General features: G+C 36.7%; 1 protein-coding gene across 2 annotated transcripts; it reads right to left on the bottom strand.

Annotated features, from left to right (window-relative positions):
• Window positions 1-323: 323 nt before the first annotated feature.
• Window positions 324-17,433, bottom strand: FKBP3 (FKBP prolyl isomerase 3). 2 transcript variants are annotated; one of them, XM_032405022.1, is made up of 7 exons: window positions 17,273-17,433; window positions 14,602-14,703; window positions 13,181-13,288; window positions 4,855-4,990; window positions 4,309-4,376; window positions 1,915-2,012; window positions 324-669 (listed from the first exon to the last, which is right to left on the bottom strand). In XM_032405022.1, the coding sequence occupies exons 1-7, from the start codon at window positions 17,378-17,380 to the stop codon at window positions 615-617; spliced, it is 675 nt and encodes a 224-aa protein (XP_032260913.1). In that variant the 5' UTR covers window positions 17,381-17,433; the 3' UTR covers window positions 324-614. The 2 variants fall into 2 exon arrangements, with proteins under 2 accessions (XP_032260913.1, XP_032260915.1); XM_032405024.1 differs by lacking the exon at window positions 17,273-17,433 and adding an exon at window positions 16,856-17,187.

Here is a 17,433-nt window from a genome sequence, read left to right on the forward strand (position 1 = left end):
TTTCAACTCAGGTCGTGATCTCAGGGTTGAGATTGAGCCCCATGTGGGGCTCCGAGCTCAGTGGGAAGTAAGCTTGAGATTCTCTTCCTCTCCCTCTCTGCTCCTCACTCTCCCTCAGGTCATGCACATGCACTTTTTCTAAAATAAAAAAAAAGCTTTAAAAAAAAGTTCTTAAAAGATCTTTAAAAAAAGGTAAAGATTTTAAGAGGAGTGCCCCTGGCAAAGCTGTCTAGACAATTTTACTGTAACTCCCTGTTCTGATTAAAGCCTTAGCTCTGGTTAACCTAATCAGAACATTTATATATTAACACCAAACAAATCAAGACACTGAATATGTTTTTATTGAGCCTTTTAGTTTACAACATGAGGTAAAAGGAAAGTCATTTCTCCTTAACCAATATTTTACACAGCTGTAGTAAAATATTTCAAACTTTAGGGAATTATAATGGATTACATATATTAAAAGTTGGGGATTGGGTAAACAATATCGGAGTTCTTGAATTTTCCAGTTGACTCTTCCCTTACAATAGTAACCAGCTCTAATTAGTTACATAAGTTTCTTCAAGGCCATGTTTTATTGTTGCTGATGTCTTTATATCTGAAGCATTGCTCTTTCAGTCAATATCCACTAACTCCACTTCAAAAATGAGTTTTGCATTTGGTGGAATTCTGTTGAAGAAGTCAAGGTAAATTCGATAAAAATTGTTTCTTCCTTCACTCCCAATAACCTCAGTCTAAAATTGAACTATATATAATGGATATTGGGTATTAACCCCAAAGGGAAGGGCTTTATGACTGATTGAGGCACTAATACATACTAGCCTAGTGGTTCCTAAAAGTATCTTTGTGTATGGTGATCATAACTTATCAGTATAGGCTGACTAGATAGGCTGAGCTTGACTAAGATCTTCCTTTCTTGGATGCCTCCTAGTACTAACCACCACCTAATGAAAATTGCTGCTCTGTGCTTTAAAAAAAAAAAAAAAAAGTGATTTCAATCTAGTTGGGTGTAAAAGTTATATTAAATCAAAGTTCATATGATGTAGTGCCTGATCTCTGCTATGAATTTTAAGATGCTGAGTTCAGAGAAGTGTGATTTTTATCTGATGATTGGTTTTGAAAAGATGCTTCACATGAGGGGGAGCTGTAGTTGGGCCATCTAGTTTTGATAGGCTTAGAGGAGAACTATTATATTCCTAAATAATCTTAACTGATAAGATTGGAGAGGACTTCCAAATTTTTTAAAAGTTACTTTAACTGATCCAATTAGTCCAATGGGAATGGAACCAACAACAGAAAAAACTACCTTCTCACTTAGTTATCGGATTGTTCTGGTCAACATGGTCAGGAGGCATAACTTTTTAATTTTCACAAACCAGGCCTATCAGAAAAGTATTGCCAGTAGTAGTAATCACATATGCTTACACATTGTTGGACCCATGGTCTCCTTAATTTCATAACTGGTAATCCCCAACATGTGTTCCATTTCTAAGCTTTGAGTACCCATTTACTTGCCTGAAATTATACTGTAGCATAAAATAACCGGCATGAGCCATACTTGTATCCTGTAATTTGCTTTAGTTGTTTGTACTGGACATCTTAACTCCTTGAAGTACATCCTTCATATGGTAACAATTGCCTTTCAAAGATGAAAACTTTTAAAACCTCATAATTTACCTCTTAAAAATAAAAAACTTGAGTTCAAGAAGAAAAAAGGTAGATTCTATTCTAGCTCAAGTTCGCACACTTTGTATCAATAAAAAATATTAACTACTGACACAGAAGCATCTAAATATCAGGAATACTAGTCTAGACATGATTCCTGATCTGGAAGTTAACCTAGACAGTATCTTTTATACATTCAGGTGGTCTTTCTTCGTGTTTTTTCTTTACTCACAAAGGAAAAAAGGATACTTGGCATCAGGCTGTCCTTTCTTTCCATAAGCCCATTCTGGTTCAATCTCTAGTCGAGCCTTTTCTCCTTTACTCATAGTTAAGAGTGCTTCATCCCACTAAAGGCAAGAATATGAAATAAAAACTAATGATAATTTGCAAAAAAAAAAAAAATTCATGAAAAACTAGAAGGCCAAATATACCAAAACCCATTCTGTTACTGGATTTCATTGTATTGTAAGGTAATGTCCTTGGGTGAATCTTTGTTCTTTATTTCCTCAATGAAAAAAAAAAAGATGTTAAACAGTAATTTTTTAGTGCAGTACACTCTTTTTTTTTTTCCTTATTAAATTATTTACTCTTATTTCACTTGCACCACAGGTCAAAATTCAAACTGTACTCTTATATTTAGTTCTAGAAAATTATTGGACATTTGTAGATAAATCAGTTGTTCATAGGCTAAATCAATGTCATAAAGTATATATTATTAAAATTAATAAGGCATCTCTATATATAATTCTTGAAGTTTTATAAATACAATTTTTCATCATCTGTGATATTAAAATAAAATATTTGATTTGGTCAGTAATTCTTTTTTTAAATTTTATTTTATTATGTTATGTTAATCACCATACATTACATCATTAGTTTTTGATGTAGTGTTCCATGATTCATTGTGTGTAACACCCAGCGCTCCATTCGATACGTGCCCTCTTTAGTGCAGTACACTCTTCAAATGCTACAATGTGAAGGCACTTTTGTAAATGTTAGATGTCCTGTTATGGAAACCAGTTTATTAGTACTATCATAAAAAACTTGCTACACTTGTTATATCCTAGGGCAAACTTCTGAATTTATATTACAGGGATAAACTAACAATAGAATTGTCTTAAGATCACTAGACTGTGGAGTCACGATGGCACACATAAAATAAGCTACATGTTAGGGCATGAAGACCTTCTGTAGAAGGTAAAATTATTCAAAGAAATGATACAGGTTTCTGGGCTGCCACTCCAGTTTGTCCAAATTTGGATCTTTTACTTTTTTTTTTTTTTTAAGTAAACTCTACCCCCAATGTGGGGCTTGAACTCACAACCCCCAGATCGAGTCACATGCTTTACCAACTGAGCCAACCAGATGCCCTGGATCTTAAAGCCAATTCCTAAAAACAACAGTTAAATATAATAACTAATATCAAATACTCTGTTGAACTGTCACTGTCACATAAAGCTTAAGGGATAGAGATCTGTTACATAATGGAAATTAAGAGTATGGTTCACTGGGAGAAATACACAAGCAAATCAGTCAGAAACAGAAAAATTGATCAACTTGATATATAGTTAGTATCAATTTGGTATAATCAAGTAGCAGTTAAGGTTCTTTTTTTTTTTTTTTTTTAAAGATTTTATTTATTTATTTGACAGAGAGAGACACAGCGAGAGAGGGAACACAAGCAGGGGGAGTGGGAGAGGGAGAAGCAGGCTTCCTGCGGAGCAGGGAACCCGATGCGGGGCTCGATCCCAGGACCCTGGGATCATGACCTGAGCCGAAGGCAGACGCTTAACGGCTGAGCCACCCAGGTGCCCCGGTTAAGGTTATTTTCAACTAAACCTTTAGTTTCAAGATGTTTTATAATCTGTTTTGGGCTTTGAATATGATTGAGCCATATTTTAGGACTTACCCACAGTATAAAGAATAACACAGGGTTCTCACAGTGCATTTAATAGGCATTTCAGTTACAATGTTTGATGTGAATAAAGACATTTTAATGGGCCTAGAATAACAACTTGAATTCAGTGAAGCCAATAATCAGCCCTGCTCTATTACCTCCTTTTGTACACTGCATTGGTCAGTACAGCTCAATCCTACCTTCTTCCCCTTTTCTCAAAGTTTCCTTCTATTATCTCTCCCTTGTAAGGGTAGGTAAAAAAGGCATACTTATGTTTGAAAGATTTCCTGGTGTTTGAACCCCGGTTGTGAGAGGTGAAAAGGCCCAGAACAAACTTTTGCTTCTATCATTAAGTACTTCAGTGAAACAGATATTTTACCTTTCTCTGTCATGAGTAAGTGGTACAACAACTATGTAACATTTTAAAAGATCTTAAATTTAGAAAGCCAAACTTGCTGATGAAGAATTTATGATGAAAAAATAATAAAAGGGGTAAGCAAGAAGAAAATAATATTTGAGTCTCTATGCACTGTAGTTATGCATATTTAATTGTTTAGCAACCTTGAGGAAGATTGTACCATCCATAACCAAGACCCAGAAAACTTGTGCCAGATCAGTTAGCAATGATAGCACCTGATTTGGCAGACTCCAAAGACTGTTTTCGTCATATCCCCAGTCCTAATTATGGTGCCATACCACATGTAGCATGTGCCAGAATATCTGATTCATTGCCATTTTTTACTTACTCCTCTGATAACTTTGCCTATTCCAACCTTAAAACTTAAAGGCTTGGCATTTTTCTTCTTCTTTGAACCTGTAAAACAAATTTTCCTTATAATGCATGATGAAATTAAGTTCCAATGGAAAAACACAGTGATTTAAGTCTTTAATTTTAGAACTTACCATATTATGCATTTGAAAAGAAAAATTCAGAAAGCTAACTCATCAAGAAAATTCTGTGTGTAAAAATAGTCAAAAGGGGGGAGATAATATTTACACTACTAAAACAGCACTCTATTCTGCTTTTTACATTAAAAACGAAAGCCTCAACTTTGGGACATTAACCAAGTTTAGACTAAGCTTATTTTTTGCTCCCCAATGACCAAGAGGTATTTCTTCACCCAGCCAATAAATAGTGAACTGAAGACCTCTGAGTCCAAGTAAATCACAGGTGCAAAAGACTTCTGGAAAAAAGTGACAGCCAAGAGAAAGGTACAGCCAACTGTTCATGTACCACACAAATATTATGCAATGCCTTAAAGCTAAAAAGATAAGATTACATTTAGACTTACTCGTTTGAATATTAGTATCAAAAACAGTCCCATCCTGTAGTGTTCCTGTATACCAGCAGTGAACAACATCTCCCTTTTTGGGAAAGTTGGTTTTATCTCCTTTTTTAAGAACAGATTTTATATATTTTGGTGGACCCTAAAAAACAAACAAAAACAACACACACAGTTAGTAACTCACATCCTTCTTTTAGAAGGATAACAAAGAGAATTCTTACATAGCCAACTGTGACCCAAGTCTGGTCACAGAGCTTCACAGATGCGGTAACAGACCATTTTGCCTCTGGTTCACCTCTTAGTTTAAAAAAACTCACCATCTAATTGCAAGTCTGTGGTGAGAATATTAGTAAATAGCCTATCTATCACTTAATTTCAAGTAAAACTTCCAGCTACCTTGGAAACAAATGTTCTTTTGACAAAATTCTATTATTCAACAAACCATAAAATAAATCCTATTATTTTCCAAGGTTAGAAATACCATTACTATTTAATTCCTATAAAATCATAAGGCACTAAATAAAGCATTGTGACAGTTTTTTCAAAGATTTGAGTTGTTTAGCACCAATACTTGACGTTACTAAATTTAGAACGAATACAGTAATGTTCCATTTGTTTCTGAACTTGAAAGTTCATATAATAAACAGAATTGTCAATACAAATTACTGTAACAGACATATTTCCTAGAACAAAGGAGGATTATCAGGCTCTTTTTTAAAGAAAGGTAAAGGCTAATGAGTGGTGATTCATATATGTGAGAAAAGCAGTTTATTTTTTGCAGTACTTTAATACTGATAAAGTATCAGTTTATTATTGATAAAAAAATATGTATGATAAACTGAAATGTAAATGGATAGTAAGTTAGAAAGACTAATTTGTGCCAGGCCTTTATTATTGCCTTACAATTACTAATGTCAAATGCTGCTCAAATACTTGAGCTATTTTATCTATCCTATGTAAAAATTGTCATAGATTTTATAATGCTAAACAAAGCTCATTATAGACTGTGTTGTGTTCTGCCTCCCATAATACAGTCTTTGGTTCTTATCAGTATGATTATTATTTATACTATTTCAAATATTGTGATGCATTAAAGAAACTAATCTTTAAAAGTCAATGTATCAATATTAAGCCCATTTTTATTTTTTTAAATGTTTTAAAAATTATTTAATTCCAGTGTAATTAACATACAGTGTTATATTAGTTTCAGGTGCACAATAGTGATTCAATAATTCTATACATTACTCAGCACTCATCAAGGTAAGTGTATTCTTAATCCCCTTCACCTACTTCACCCATCCTCCCGACCTACTTCCCTTCTGGGAGAAAAGCAATTTCTTAATCAAATTTAAGAACATATAGAATTTAAAAAAAAAGAATAAATAGAATTTATATAGAAAACCTGAAAGACTCCAGCAAAAAACTGCTAGAACTGATAAATGAATTCAGTAAAGTCACAGGATACAAAATCAATGTACAGAAATCTGTTGCATTTCTATATACCAATAATGAAGCATCAGAAAGAGATATTAAGAAAACAATCCCAGGGTGCCTGGGTGGCTCAGTTGGTTAAGCGACTGCCTTCGGCTCGGGTCATGATCCTGGAGTCCCGGGATCGAGTCCCGCATCGGGCTCCCTGCTCAGCAGGGAGTCTGCTTCTCCCTCTGACCCTCCCCCGTCTCATGTGCTCTCTCTCTCCTCTCATCCTCTCTCAAATAAATGGGTGAGATCAAAAAAAAAAAAAAAAAAGAAAACAATCCCATTTACAGTTGCACCCAAAATAGGATACCTAGGAATAAACCTAACCAAACAGGTGAAAGACCTTGCTCTGAAAAGCATAAAACATTGATAAAAAGAAACAAAGGATACAAAGAAAGGAAAAGACATTCCATGCTCATGGATTGGAAGAACAGATATTGTTAAAAGGTCTATACTGCTCAAAGCAATCTACTATGTTTAATGCAATCCCTATCAAAATACCAACATCATTTTCCACAGAGCTAGAATAAACAATCCTAAAATTTGTATGGAATCAGAAAAGACTCCAAATAGCCAAAGCAACCTTGAAAAAGAAAAGCAAAGCTGGTGGCATAATTCTGGACATCAAGTTCTATTACAAAGCCGTCGTGATCAAAACAGTATGGTACTGGCACAAAAACAGATACACAGATCAAAAGAACAGAACAGAAAACCCAGAAATAAGCCCAAAACTATATAGTCAATTAATCTTTGACAAAGCAGGAAAGAATATCCAATGGGAAAAAGTCTCTTCAACAAACGATCTTGGGAAAACTGGGCAGCAACATGCAAAAGAGTGAAACTGGACCATTTTCATTCACCATACACAAAAATAAATTCAAAATGGACTGAAGATTTAAATGTGAGACTTGAAACCATAAAAATCCTAGAAGAGAGCATAGGAAGTAAGGTCTCTAACATCGGCTGTAGCAACTTCTTTCTAGATACATCTCTTGAGGCAAGGGAAATAAAAGCAAAAATAAACTATTGGGACGACATCAAAATAAGTTTCTGCAGAGGGAACAATCAACACAACTTAAAGGCAACCTATGGAATGGGAGAAGGTATCTGCAAATGACATAGCTGATAAAGAGTATCCAAAATATATAAAGAACTCACACAACTCAACACCCAAAAAAGAAATAATCCCATTTAAAAATGGGCAGAAGACATGAATAGACATTTCTCCAACGAAGACATCCAGATGGCCAACAGACACATGAAAAGATGCTCATTGGGACGCCTGGGTAGCGCACTTGGTTAAGCGTCTGCCTTCGGCTCAGGTCATGATCCCAGGGTCCTGGGATCGAGTCCCGCATCGGGCTCCTTGCAGCACGGAGTCTACCTCTCCCTCTCCCTCTGCCTGTTGCTCCCCCTACTTGTGCTCATTTGGTCTGACAAAATTAATAGAATCTTAAAAGATGCTCATCACTTATCATCAGGGAAATGCAAATCAAAACTACAATGAGATATCACCTCACACCTGTCAGAATAGTTAAAATCAACAACACAGGGGCGCCTGGGTGGCTCAGTTGTTAAGCGTCTGCCTTCGGCTCAGGTCATGATCCCAGGGTCCTGGGATCGAGCCCCGCATCGGGCACCCTGCTCGGCGGGAAGCCTGCTTCTCCCTCTCCCACTCCCCCTGCTTGTGTTCCCTCTCTGGCTATGTCTCTCTCTGTCAAATAAATAAATAAAATCTAAAAAAAAAAAAAATCAACAACATAAGAAACAACAGGTATTGGTGAGGATGTGGAGAAAGGGGAACCCTCTTGCAGTGTTGGTGGGAATGCAAACTGGGTGCAGCCACTGTGGAAAACAGTATGGAGCTTCCTCAAAAAGTTAAAAATAGCAATTGCACTACTGAGTATTTACTGAAAGAAGAATACTAATTCAAAGGGATACATGCACCCCTATGTTTATAGCAGCGTTATTTACAAAAACCAAGATAAGGAAGCAGGCCAAGTGTCCACTGATTGATGAATGGATAAAGAAGATGTAGTATATATATACAATGGAATATTATTCAGCCATAAAAAAGAATGAAATCGTACCTTTGAAGTGACATGGATGGAGCTAGAGTATAATGCTAAGTGAAGTAAGTCAGAGAAAGACAAATACCATATAATTTCACTTATGTGGAATTTAAGAAACAAAGAAGCAAAAGGAAAAAAGAGAGAGACAGACAGACAGACAAGACAGACAAACCAAGAAACAGACTCTTAACTGTAGAGAACAAACTGATGTTACCAGAGGGGAGGTCGGTGGGGGGCGGGGGGGAGAAGGGTTAAACAGGTGATGGGATTAAGAAGTCCACTCGTGGTGATGAGCACCAGGTGATACGTGGAAGTGCTGAATTACTATATTGTACACCTGAAATGAATATAACACTATTGTTAACTAATGTTAACTGACGAATTAAAATAAAAACTTAAAAAGAATATATAGAATTTTACACTACAAAACATTTAATAATGGGAAAAGAAAATAATAGACATTAAACATCTATTTGCCAGTTACATAACACATACGATCCCCACTTACTCTTAATCCTCTGAAGAAGGTATCACCTACTTGCATTTTTGCAGATGAAGAGACTGAGATTCAGGGAATTTGCAACAGAGCTGATGAGTAGTAGAGAATGAACATGGATTTGGGTTTGTCTGAATCCAAAGCCCCTGTTCCTTCCACTATGCCTAAATACTTCAAATAATTGTACTAATGATAGTTAACCTCTACTGGTATTAGTTAAAATAGTTGGCAACTACTGAGTACCCTCTATGTGCTGGGCACTATCCAAATGCTTTACATAAATTAACTCTTAATTGTTATTACCTTATGAATTAGGTACTATTATTCCTATTTTACAAAAAAGCAACTATAAGGATGGAGTGGTTAAGCAACTTGCTTACGGACCTACAGCTCCCACGTGGCTGAGTAGGACTGGAAACCAGGAAGCCTGCATATAAGTCCCATGCTCTTTATCACTTTACTCAAGCGCATATGGAATGTCAGGTATTACACAATTCATTTTATTTTTCTTATGTCAATTCATTTAACCTTACAGCTACCTGATAGTCTTTTATACCAGAAAGTAATGCCTGCATAGAGTATAAAGCCATATTCAATTTAGAGCCTAAGAATTTAGCACTTTCAACTAAAGCTAGGCTGCCTTCCTAAATCAAGTCACATCTACAGCATGAGTACATGTATTATTACAAAAGCAAACATTAACTTTCTTGCTGATGCTCCCATTCCAAGCTTGTTTTAATGAAAAATGCTACTATAAATGGTCAGGTGTCTACAAGCAGCAGTGTAAACTGGTGCCATCTCTTTGGAATGCAATTTTAAAAGGTTAGAAGTGTGATAATAATACTATTCATACAGATATATGCTCAAGAAGTAATCTGAAGGGCGCCTGGGTGGCTCAGATGGTTAAGTGTCTGACTTTGGCTCAGGTCATGATCCCAGGGTCCTGGGATCGAGTCCTGCATCAGGCTCCCTGCTCCTGCCGGGAAGCCTGCTTCTCCCTCTGCCCCTCACTCTCTGTCTCTCATGAATAAATAAATAAAATCTTTAAAAAAAAAAGAAGTAATCTGAAGCTTAGGAAAAAAAATCTTTGTGCAGTTATTCAATGCACTATTATCCATAGTGGTAAAATAACCACATGTTTATGGTAATCTAATACGCAGTTTTTTATAATGTGGAAAAATTCTTATAAAGTAAAAAATCAATAGTAATTTCTAACTATAGTAATATCTCAAATATTTAAATTAATATGCACTTAGAAAATATTCAAAGACAACATTCTGAAATGTTAAACATGTTCATTTCTAGGTGTTGGAATATTATGTATTCTCTATACTTTCCTATTTTCTATTTCAAAAATAGCATACAAATATTTTTATATCAGAAAAATAAATGATATTTAAAAAATATGGTTGACTTACAAAATCTGGTAGTATGAGAATGACTATGTAAATTTTTTATGCAAAAATATTAGACTATCTTAAGACTTTATTAAAGAAATCACACATAACTATTTGAATGGATAAGGTACGATTAGTGAACAATAACCACATTTTAAATCTTAATATCATTTCACTGTTTTCCCATTTGTTGTCCCAAGTTGCTTGGGCATATTGTGTTATCTACATTAAATCTAGGTCCTAGAATAATGCAAAAAAAACCCATTAAATTGGTGATTATGGCTCAGTCTTAATGGTGAAGGTGCCAGTCTGCCCAGGGATAGCCTCCATTTCAGTGTTTCATGAAGTATCTTTTACAGATCACTTATTCCTTAGCATTGTTAACATTGTTAGAGAAGAAAAGGGGTCTACCATAATTAAGTTTGGGAAACACTAAAGTTAAAGATGCCTCTATTCTGCATGACTTCTCAGAGTTGTCATCAGCTAACATGCACTGTGAATCTTCAAGGAGACAGAAAGTACAGGTTTTGATGATGCCAGAAAACAATCTGGACCTTCTGGGACCTATATAACACACTTTGAGAAATGCCACTGTAGTTATTTGATCTGATTTTGGGTTTCACTGCAAGAACCTGTTTAGTTCATGGTGAGAAATCAGATCAGTCCCAAGGCTATAGCTGAGTTATGTGCTTGAATCGACCTGGCTTTTAGATAATTTCTTGGCTCTGCAGCAATTTCTTAGTCGAGAGTGATGAAAAGAACTACATTCTTTTTTTTTTTTTTAAAGATTTTATTTATTTATTTGACAGAGAGAGACACAGTGAGAGAAGGAACACAAGCAGGGGGAGTGGGAGAGGGAGAAGCAGGCCTCCTGCCGAGCAAGGAGCCTGAGGCGGGGCTCAATACCAGGACGCTGGGATCATGACCTGAGCTGAAGGCAGACGCCCAATGACTGAGCCACCCAGGCACCCCGAAAAGAACTACATTCTTGAGACTGGATCTGAACTAGATACTTGTAGACACAGAGATAAAGGAACTTTGAGAGTAATCATTACAATTTCAGTTAACTGGATCACATCATAGCCTCTAAAAATGAGTATGTTACATAATTATCCCTATTATTAATTCAAGAAATATTTGAGCATGTTCCATGTGTTAGAAACTGAAGATAGGTAGGGGAGGTGGTAGACATAGTCCTGACCCTCATGCCAGCAGAGAATACAGTCATGTGTATAACTGTATGGGTTTATGAGACCTAAAGAGGAAGCACAAGTGCTAAGATAGGAATGACACAGCGACCTAACCCAGTACAGCTACAGGCTGGGAGAGGTTTCTTTGAGGTAGGCGATTGGGGGAAGGCTTATAACAGGGAAGAGCATTTTTATAGCAGGGCATAGCATGAAAATAGTATAGTCTGCAAGGGAGAAGTGAAGGAGACAGTGGTATGAGATGAGGCTGGAAAGACATGTAGCACATGTTAGGAAACTTTTTTTTATCTTCAGGTCACTGAACAGCCAATTAAGAGTTTTAAAGAGAAGTTACAGAATCAGATTTGCATTTTATTTTTATTTTATTTATTTTTTTTAAAGATTTATTTATTTGAGAGAAAGAGAGCATGTGGGGGGAGGGGGGAGGGAGAATCTTAGGCAGACTCTGTGCTGAGCGTGGAGCCTGATGCGGGGCTCGATCTCACGACCCTGAGATCACAACCTGAGCTGAAACCAAGAGCTGGACACTCAACTGACTGTGCCACCAGGTGCCCCTGAGAAAAGAAGTCTTTAAAAAAGGGATATACTTTAGGATCCTCACAAGATCCCTCTAGATTGTTCCAGCCCTTACACCCTTTTATTTGTAGCTCTCTTTTTCTTAATCTCTTAATGATATACAATCTGTTGTCTCATACCTACTTTATTGTTATTTTCTGGAGGGTAAACTATTTTACCAATAGCTTTTGCAATCCTTTTATTATACCTTTATTTACCTTAGTAGCTGCTCAATATTTGCCCAGTATATATAACATTTATCAAATAATATTAGATGTGATAAACCTCAAAATTGGTTTATTGTGTGTACATATCCACAAACATTAATTTGTGCTTTTCAACCAACAAGAAAATATCATGTGAATTAACTAGCTTTAGTCAATATAAACTTCTATAATTCTACATTTGAACTTACACTCTGTCTACAAATATCCAAATGCTATACCTTCATCATTAGGTGAAACCTCTTTATAAGACCTAAAGAATATTATTATTAGATAATTATCACTGATACTAAGACTGCTAGGAATGAGTGAGCTTAATTAGCAAGGTATTATCAGGAGTGGCAAGATTATAATCAATTCAGCTCTATTGTGGCTGTTCTAACTGCTGTCCTTGGCTCTACTGAGGCTGTCCATTTGCAGAAATGGTTTTATCTGGTTCTTCAAACCTTTGTACCAAAATGTAAAACCTATGTTGGGAAAGATGAGACAGATGACACCACACCCTGTAGCCAAGCCTGGACTATTTCTATTGCCAAGGATACCATGTACATTAGAAAAAGCTAAAAATAATCACAGTGAAATTTCTTTCACTCAGTCCAACTTGGCTATAGAATCAGGACCCTTAAATGGCTTTGGAAGCTCAGAAGTTCTGGTCAGACATAGAAAAAATACAAAATACAAAGCCAGAGGTATTTTATAGGAAAGGCTTATTAACTATGAAGCACTAGTTCTTACATGTTTTTTTCCTGATTCAGTACACCTAAGGGAGATAACACACTCCAAATCAGTGTTTGGTTCACTCAAAGTAGCCATACTCAACCACCCCTTATGAGAAATCAGTGCTGTAAACAAATACTTTTCTCAAATTCACATGAGAAATAAAATAATATTATATACAAACCTCATCCAGAGTCTCTTCAGACTTGGTTTCTTTGGGTTTATCTTCATTAAGCTTCACATTTTTCACCTGCTCAGACATTTTACTTATACTTTCAGTACCCTTGAAACGCTGTAAGGAAAATGTTCTAATGTTTACCATATTCAGCACAGGTTAAAAGCTAGAAGGGACATCTAGATTTTCAACTTTTCAATTTAATGAACATCGACACCATGAAGGCTACATAACTCAAATACAAATTAATGGAAACTGTCTAAGAACAAAGGAAAAATCTTATGTTAAGCATTTTAATCAACAAATTATGAACCTCAAAGCATCTCACAACATAAATGCTGAAAAGGGATTTTTAGAAAGGACAACTCAGGGGCGACCGGGTGACTCGGTTGGGCGTCCGACTCTTGGTTTCAGCTTGGGTCATGATCTCGGGGTCATGGGATAGAGCCCCGTGTTGGGCTCCGAGCTCAAGGTGAGTCTGCTTAGGATTCTCTCCCTCTCCCTCTGCCCCTCCCCTCACTTGTGTTCTCTCTTGCTCTAAAATGAATAAATAAATCTTTAAACGGGAAAAAAAAAACAGATTTAGAAAGGCCAACTCAGACTCAGATATGAATATAATTCACACACAATTCCTGGGGCGCCTGGGTGGCTCAGTTAGTTGGGCCTCTGCCTTTGGTTCAGGTCATGATCCCAGGGACCCAGGATCAAGCCCCATGTCAGGCTCCCTGCTCAGCAAGGGGTTTGCTTCTCCTTCTTCCTCTGCCCCTCCTCCCTTCTTGTGTTCTCTCTAATAAATAAATCTTTAAAAAAAATTCACACAATTCCTTAATAAAGACTCTGTTGTGGAAGATGATAACAGTGAACAAATATTGGAGAATTTCTTAAAATTTGTTTTTCTAAAGGTTCAGCATAAGTCTAAGATTTTAAGTTCATTAATTTGGATTTTTAACTTTTCAGTACCTTTATTTGTTGTCTTAATTTAAGCTACAGGGAGTTATTATTATTTTTTAAAGATTTATTTATTTATTTTGAGAGAGTGCGAGCATGGGCATGTGCAAGTGTGGGGACGGGCAGAGGGAAAGACTCTCAAGTGCAGACTATCCGATGAACAGGGAGCCCAATGCAGGGCTTGATCTCAGGACCCTGAGATCATGATCTGAGCCGAAATCAAGAGTCAGACACTCAAATGACTGAGCCTCCTAGGCATCCTGGGAATTATTTTTAAAAATTTGGTTCCTTTCAAAATATCTTAATATTCCCCCATACTGCAGATTAGCTTTGCTAGATTTGGCAGTAGTCCATTTATGATTACAGTTAAGAAAAACTCCAGGTGGAAAAACTTAAACATATTCTGCAAATAAATTTAAAGTTTCTTTTTGTAAATAAAATATCTAAAAAAATATTCTTGAAATAAATGAAATAATACTCACCTTACTTTCAAAAAGATGGTTGTAGGCTGTAACCAAATGGTCCTTGTTAGCTGTCTTGGCCACATTTTTAATGTTTCCTAATAACTTATGTTCTGCAAGAAACTATAAAGAAAAAAGCTGGTTAGTCAAAATAATCTCCCTCATGTAATAAGGGTCTAAACTTTAGAAAAATGACCTTTTATGTTAGTAATTATATCTTCAATAAAACTACTCATGATGGAAGAAATTAAACATATTTTATACCCTACTTCATAACAAAAAAAGATTGAAAAAAATATATTTATAAAAATTATTGACAAGACCGGAACTGTAATATTATGTGGGGGTCACACTGTTGCATACTAACGCTTTTCCCATTACAGAACTCACAGAACATTCATACAGCAAGCACATTTTGGTAACTGGATGATGCTGCTACTGGCAGGATGTTACTTGGCCATGGCCCTGGGAGTCTCCAACCATGTTGGGAATAGCTATCTTGACAAATCTGTAACCCATTCTTGGCAGACTGGGAAGCACTGTTATACAATGCTGGATATATGGTGGTTAAGTGTGTGGGCTGAGGAGTCAGATCATCTGTATTAAAATCCTAGCTACCTGATCTTAGACAAAGGACTAAGCTTTCCTAAATACTGTTTCTGTATCATAGTGGAAGATTAATAACAGCACCAATGTCAGAGGGTTGTTGTAAGAATAAATGCAATAGTCCATTTACTGTATTTAACATACAGTCTGTTGCATGGTGAGAACTCAATAAATATTAGCTATTTGGGCTAATAACAATGTACTTAATAATTCAAAGTAACAGAATTCCATTTCTCTTAAAGTTGGCAAACTTAAACTAAGTTGGCAAATGGACACCAAAATACTACTTCTGAAATATTGAGTTATCAAAATTTAACTTCATCTCAAAATCATGTAACATGGGAATTTTAATAATGTCTTTATTTCCTTATTTTATTCTGCTTCCTTTTCTGCCTTCTGGTCCTTGATTCTTCATTTTTGTTACTTTCTCAAAGTTGTCCTCTGGCATCTTCTATCCTTTTGGTAAAGGAGCTTTTCTAACACTACACTACTGTATTTTTTTCTCCTCTGCTTTTTCTCTCCCCCAATTAGAGAAATGTTCTAAATGACAGAGGTTGATGGGGAAAGGTTATTTTAATTAAATGGAAGTAATCAGTTGCTTTTAGGATTCTTGTGATTTCTTTAGTAAGATTCCAAAAATAGCAAAAATATAAACATCTCCTTGATATCTTATGATCAATAAAATAGTGATTGTCAAATACAGGTTTAAATATGTGACTGAATACTAGAGAATACGCACTTAAAAGATTAATCTATTAAAAAAATCTTTTGATAATTCAAGCCTCTTGAAATTGTCCCAGGTGGGCCAGTTTTACATTAGATTTCACACTGGGATCATTTGTTCTATAAGAATTTGATGAAGTACAGTATTGAGGCATTAAATGTTAACAAACGATATGCCTAATTTATTCTATTGTTCCAGTTGAAAATACAAATTGACTTAAGAGAAAATAACTCCACTAAAATGGTATAAAATGGAATACCTGAGGCGTAGTCTTTCTTTTACCCTGTATTCCCAAACACTGAGCATAGTTCTTGCTATTGATATTGTATAAATATTTGCTGGTATTAGGATACTTATTCTAGGTGTATGGAACTGGTTGTTAGAGAATTACTTTATCTCCTCTTCAAGACACCTCAAAATGAAAATAAACTACAATCCTCACAGAAGAACCCAGAAAAAATTTTTCTAATGCATGTTTAGAACTTAAATGAAAAACTGTAGAGAAACCATACAGACTGCTGTTTCTATCTCCCGTTAAGTGGGGGATGCAGAGTGCAGGAACTGTACAGTGGTTCATCAATTTAAGAGAAGTATGAATGATCTTAATTTCAGAAGGGAAAAAAGTCAATTCTGACAAAAAACAAACCCCCCCCCAAAAAAAACCCCAAAACACTTGTGATCAGAGTCGGGTGGTTAAGATGGAGACTATATTGAAAAATGCAGGGCGTACAGGATAAAAAATGCCAAAAACATTCAAGTTTGTGTCTAAGAATGGGAGATACTGTACACTAAATGCGCAAGTAACTATCCTCAGTATAAAGGTGAAAAGGTCATGTAAAGAGTCAATATTTTTAAAAGTTAAACCGCAATCTACGGATTTTTAAAAATTACACGCATTAGTGTTCAGTATTTAGTAACCCGATGAGAAAAGCAAAAAGCACATACCGTTCCCACAAAAATCTTCACAATCCTTCCCATTTCTCTAATGGCCTACTCTCCTCTGCAGGGGTCTCATCCAGGTCCCCAGTGCTCGGACACCCGTTCCAACCCCCGTATCTCCTGGGTTCTTTTTTTTCATGGCTTCCACCCTCACTCAAGGATCCCAGTGAGGTTTTAATTATGCGATTGCTGCCTGCCTGCCCCAAGAAATAAAGCCGATCCCCACACCCCCCCCAAAATTGGGCAGCCCAAAAGGGCGGGAGCACGGCTCCCCGGCGCACGCGAGGCCTCTCCGGCCTTCCAGGCCACCGGCCGCGGGAGGACGAGGGCGGGGGCACGGAGGAATACGGAATGTACGGGCATCTCGGGGGGGTGAGGCGTCCCTCTGCCGCACCAGCCCGGCCGCCCCGCCGCCTCTGGTACCGAATCTGAACCATGGTCCTGTAGAAACTTGATAATGTCCTTCTTGGGTAGCTGCTCACTGCGCAGCTGCTCCACGGTCCAGGCCCGCTGTGGTACGGCCGCCGCCATCTTCCCCCGCTGCCTCTGCTTTACTGAGCCAGCCCGCCTCCGTTCAGCATCGC

This window comes from Phoca vitulina, unplaced genomic scaffold (genome assembly GCF_004348235.1).
Source record: "Phoca vitulina isolate PV1807 unplaced genomic scaffold, GSC_HSeal_1.0 scaffold7, whole genome shotgun sequence".
Classification (NCBI taxonomy): domain Eukaryota; kingdom Metazoa; phylum Chordata; class Mammalia; order Carnivora; family Phocidae; genus Phoca; species Phoca vitulina.

What these genes read in the sequence shown, in the direction of transcription:
- FKBP3 (XM_032405022.1), bottom strand. Translation starts at nt 17,380, where the DNA reads ATGGCGGCGGCCGTACCACAGCGGGCCTGGACCGTGGAGCAGCTGCGC. An exon ending in TGATACTAATATTCAAACGA is followed by an intron (nt 4,377 to 4,854) that starts GTAAGTCTAAAT and finishes TTTGTTTTACAG; the next exon opens with GTTCAAAGAAGAAGAAAAAT. An exon ending in TAGGCAAAGTTATCAGAGGA is followed by an intron (nt 2,013 to 4,308) that starts GTAAGTAAAAAA and finishes TCTTGCCTTTAG; the next exon opens with TGGGATGAAGCACTCTTAAC.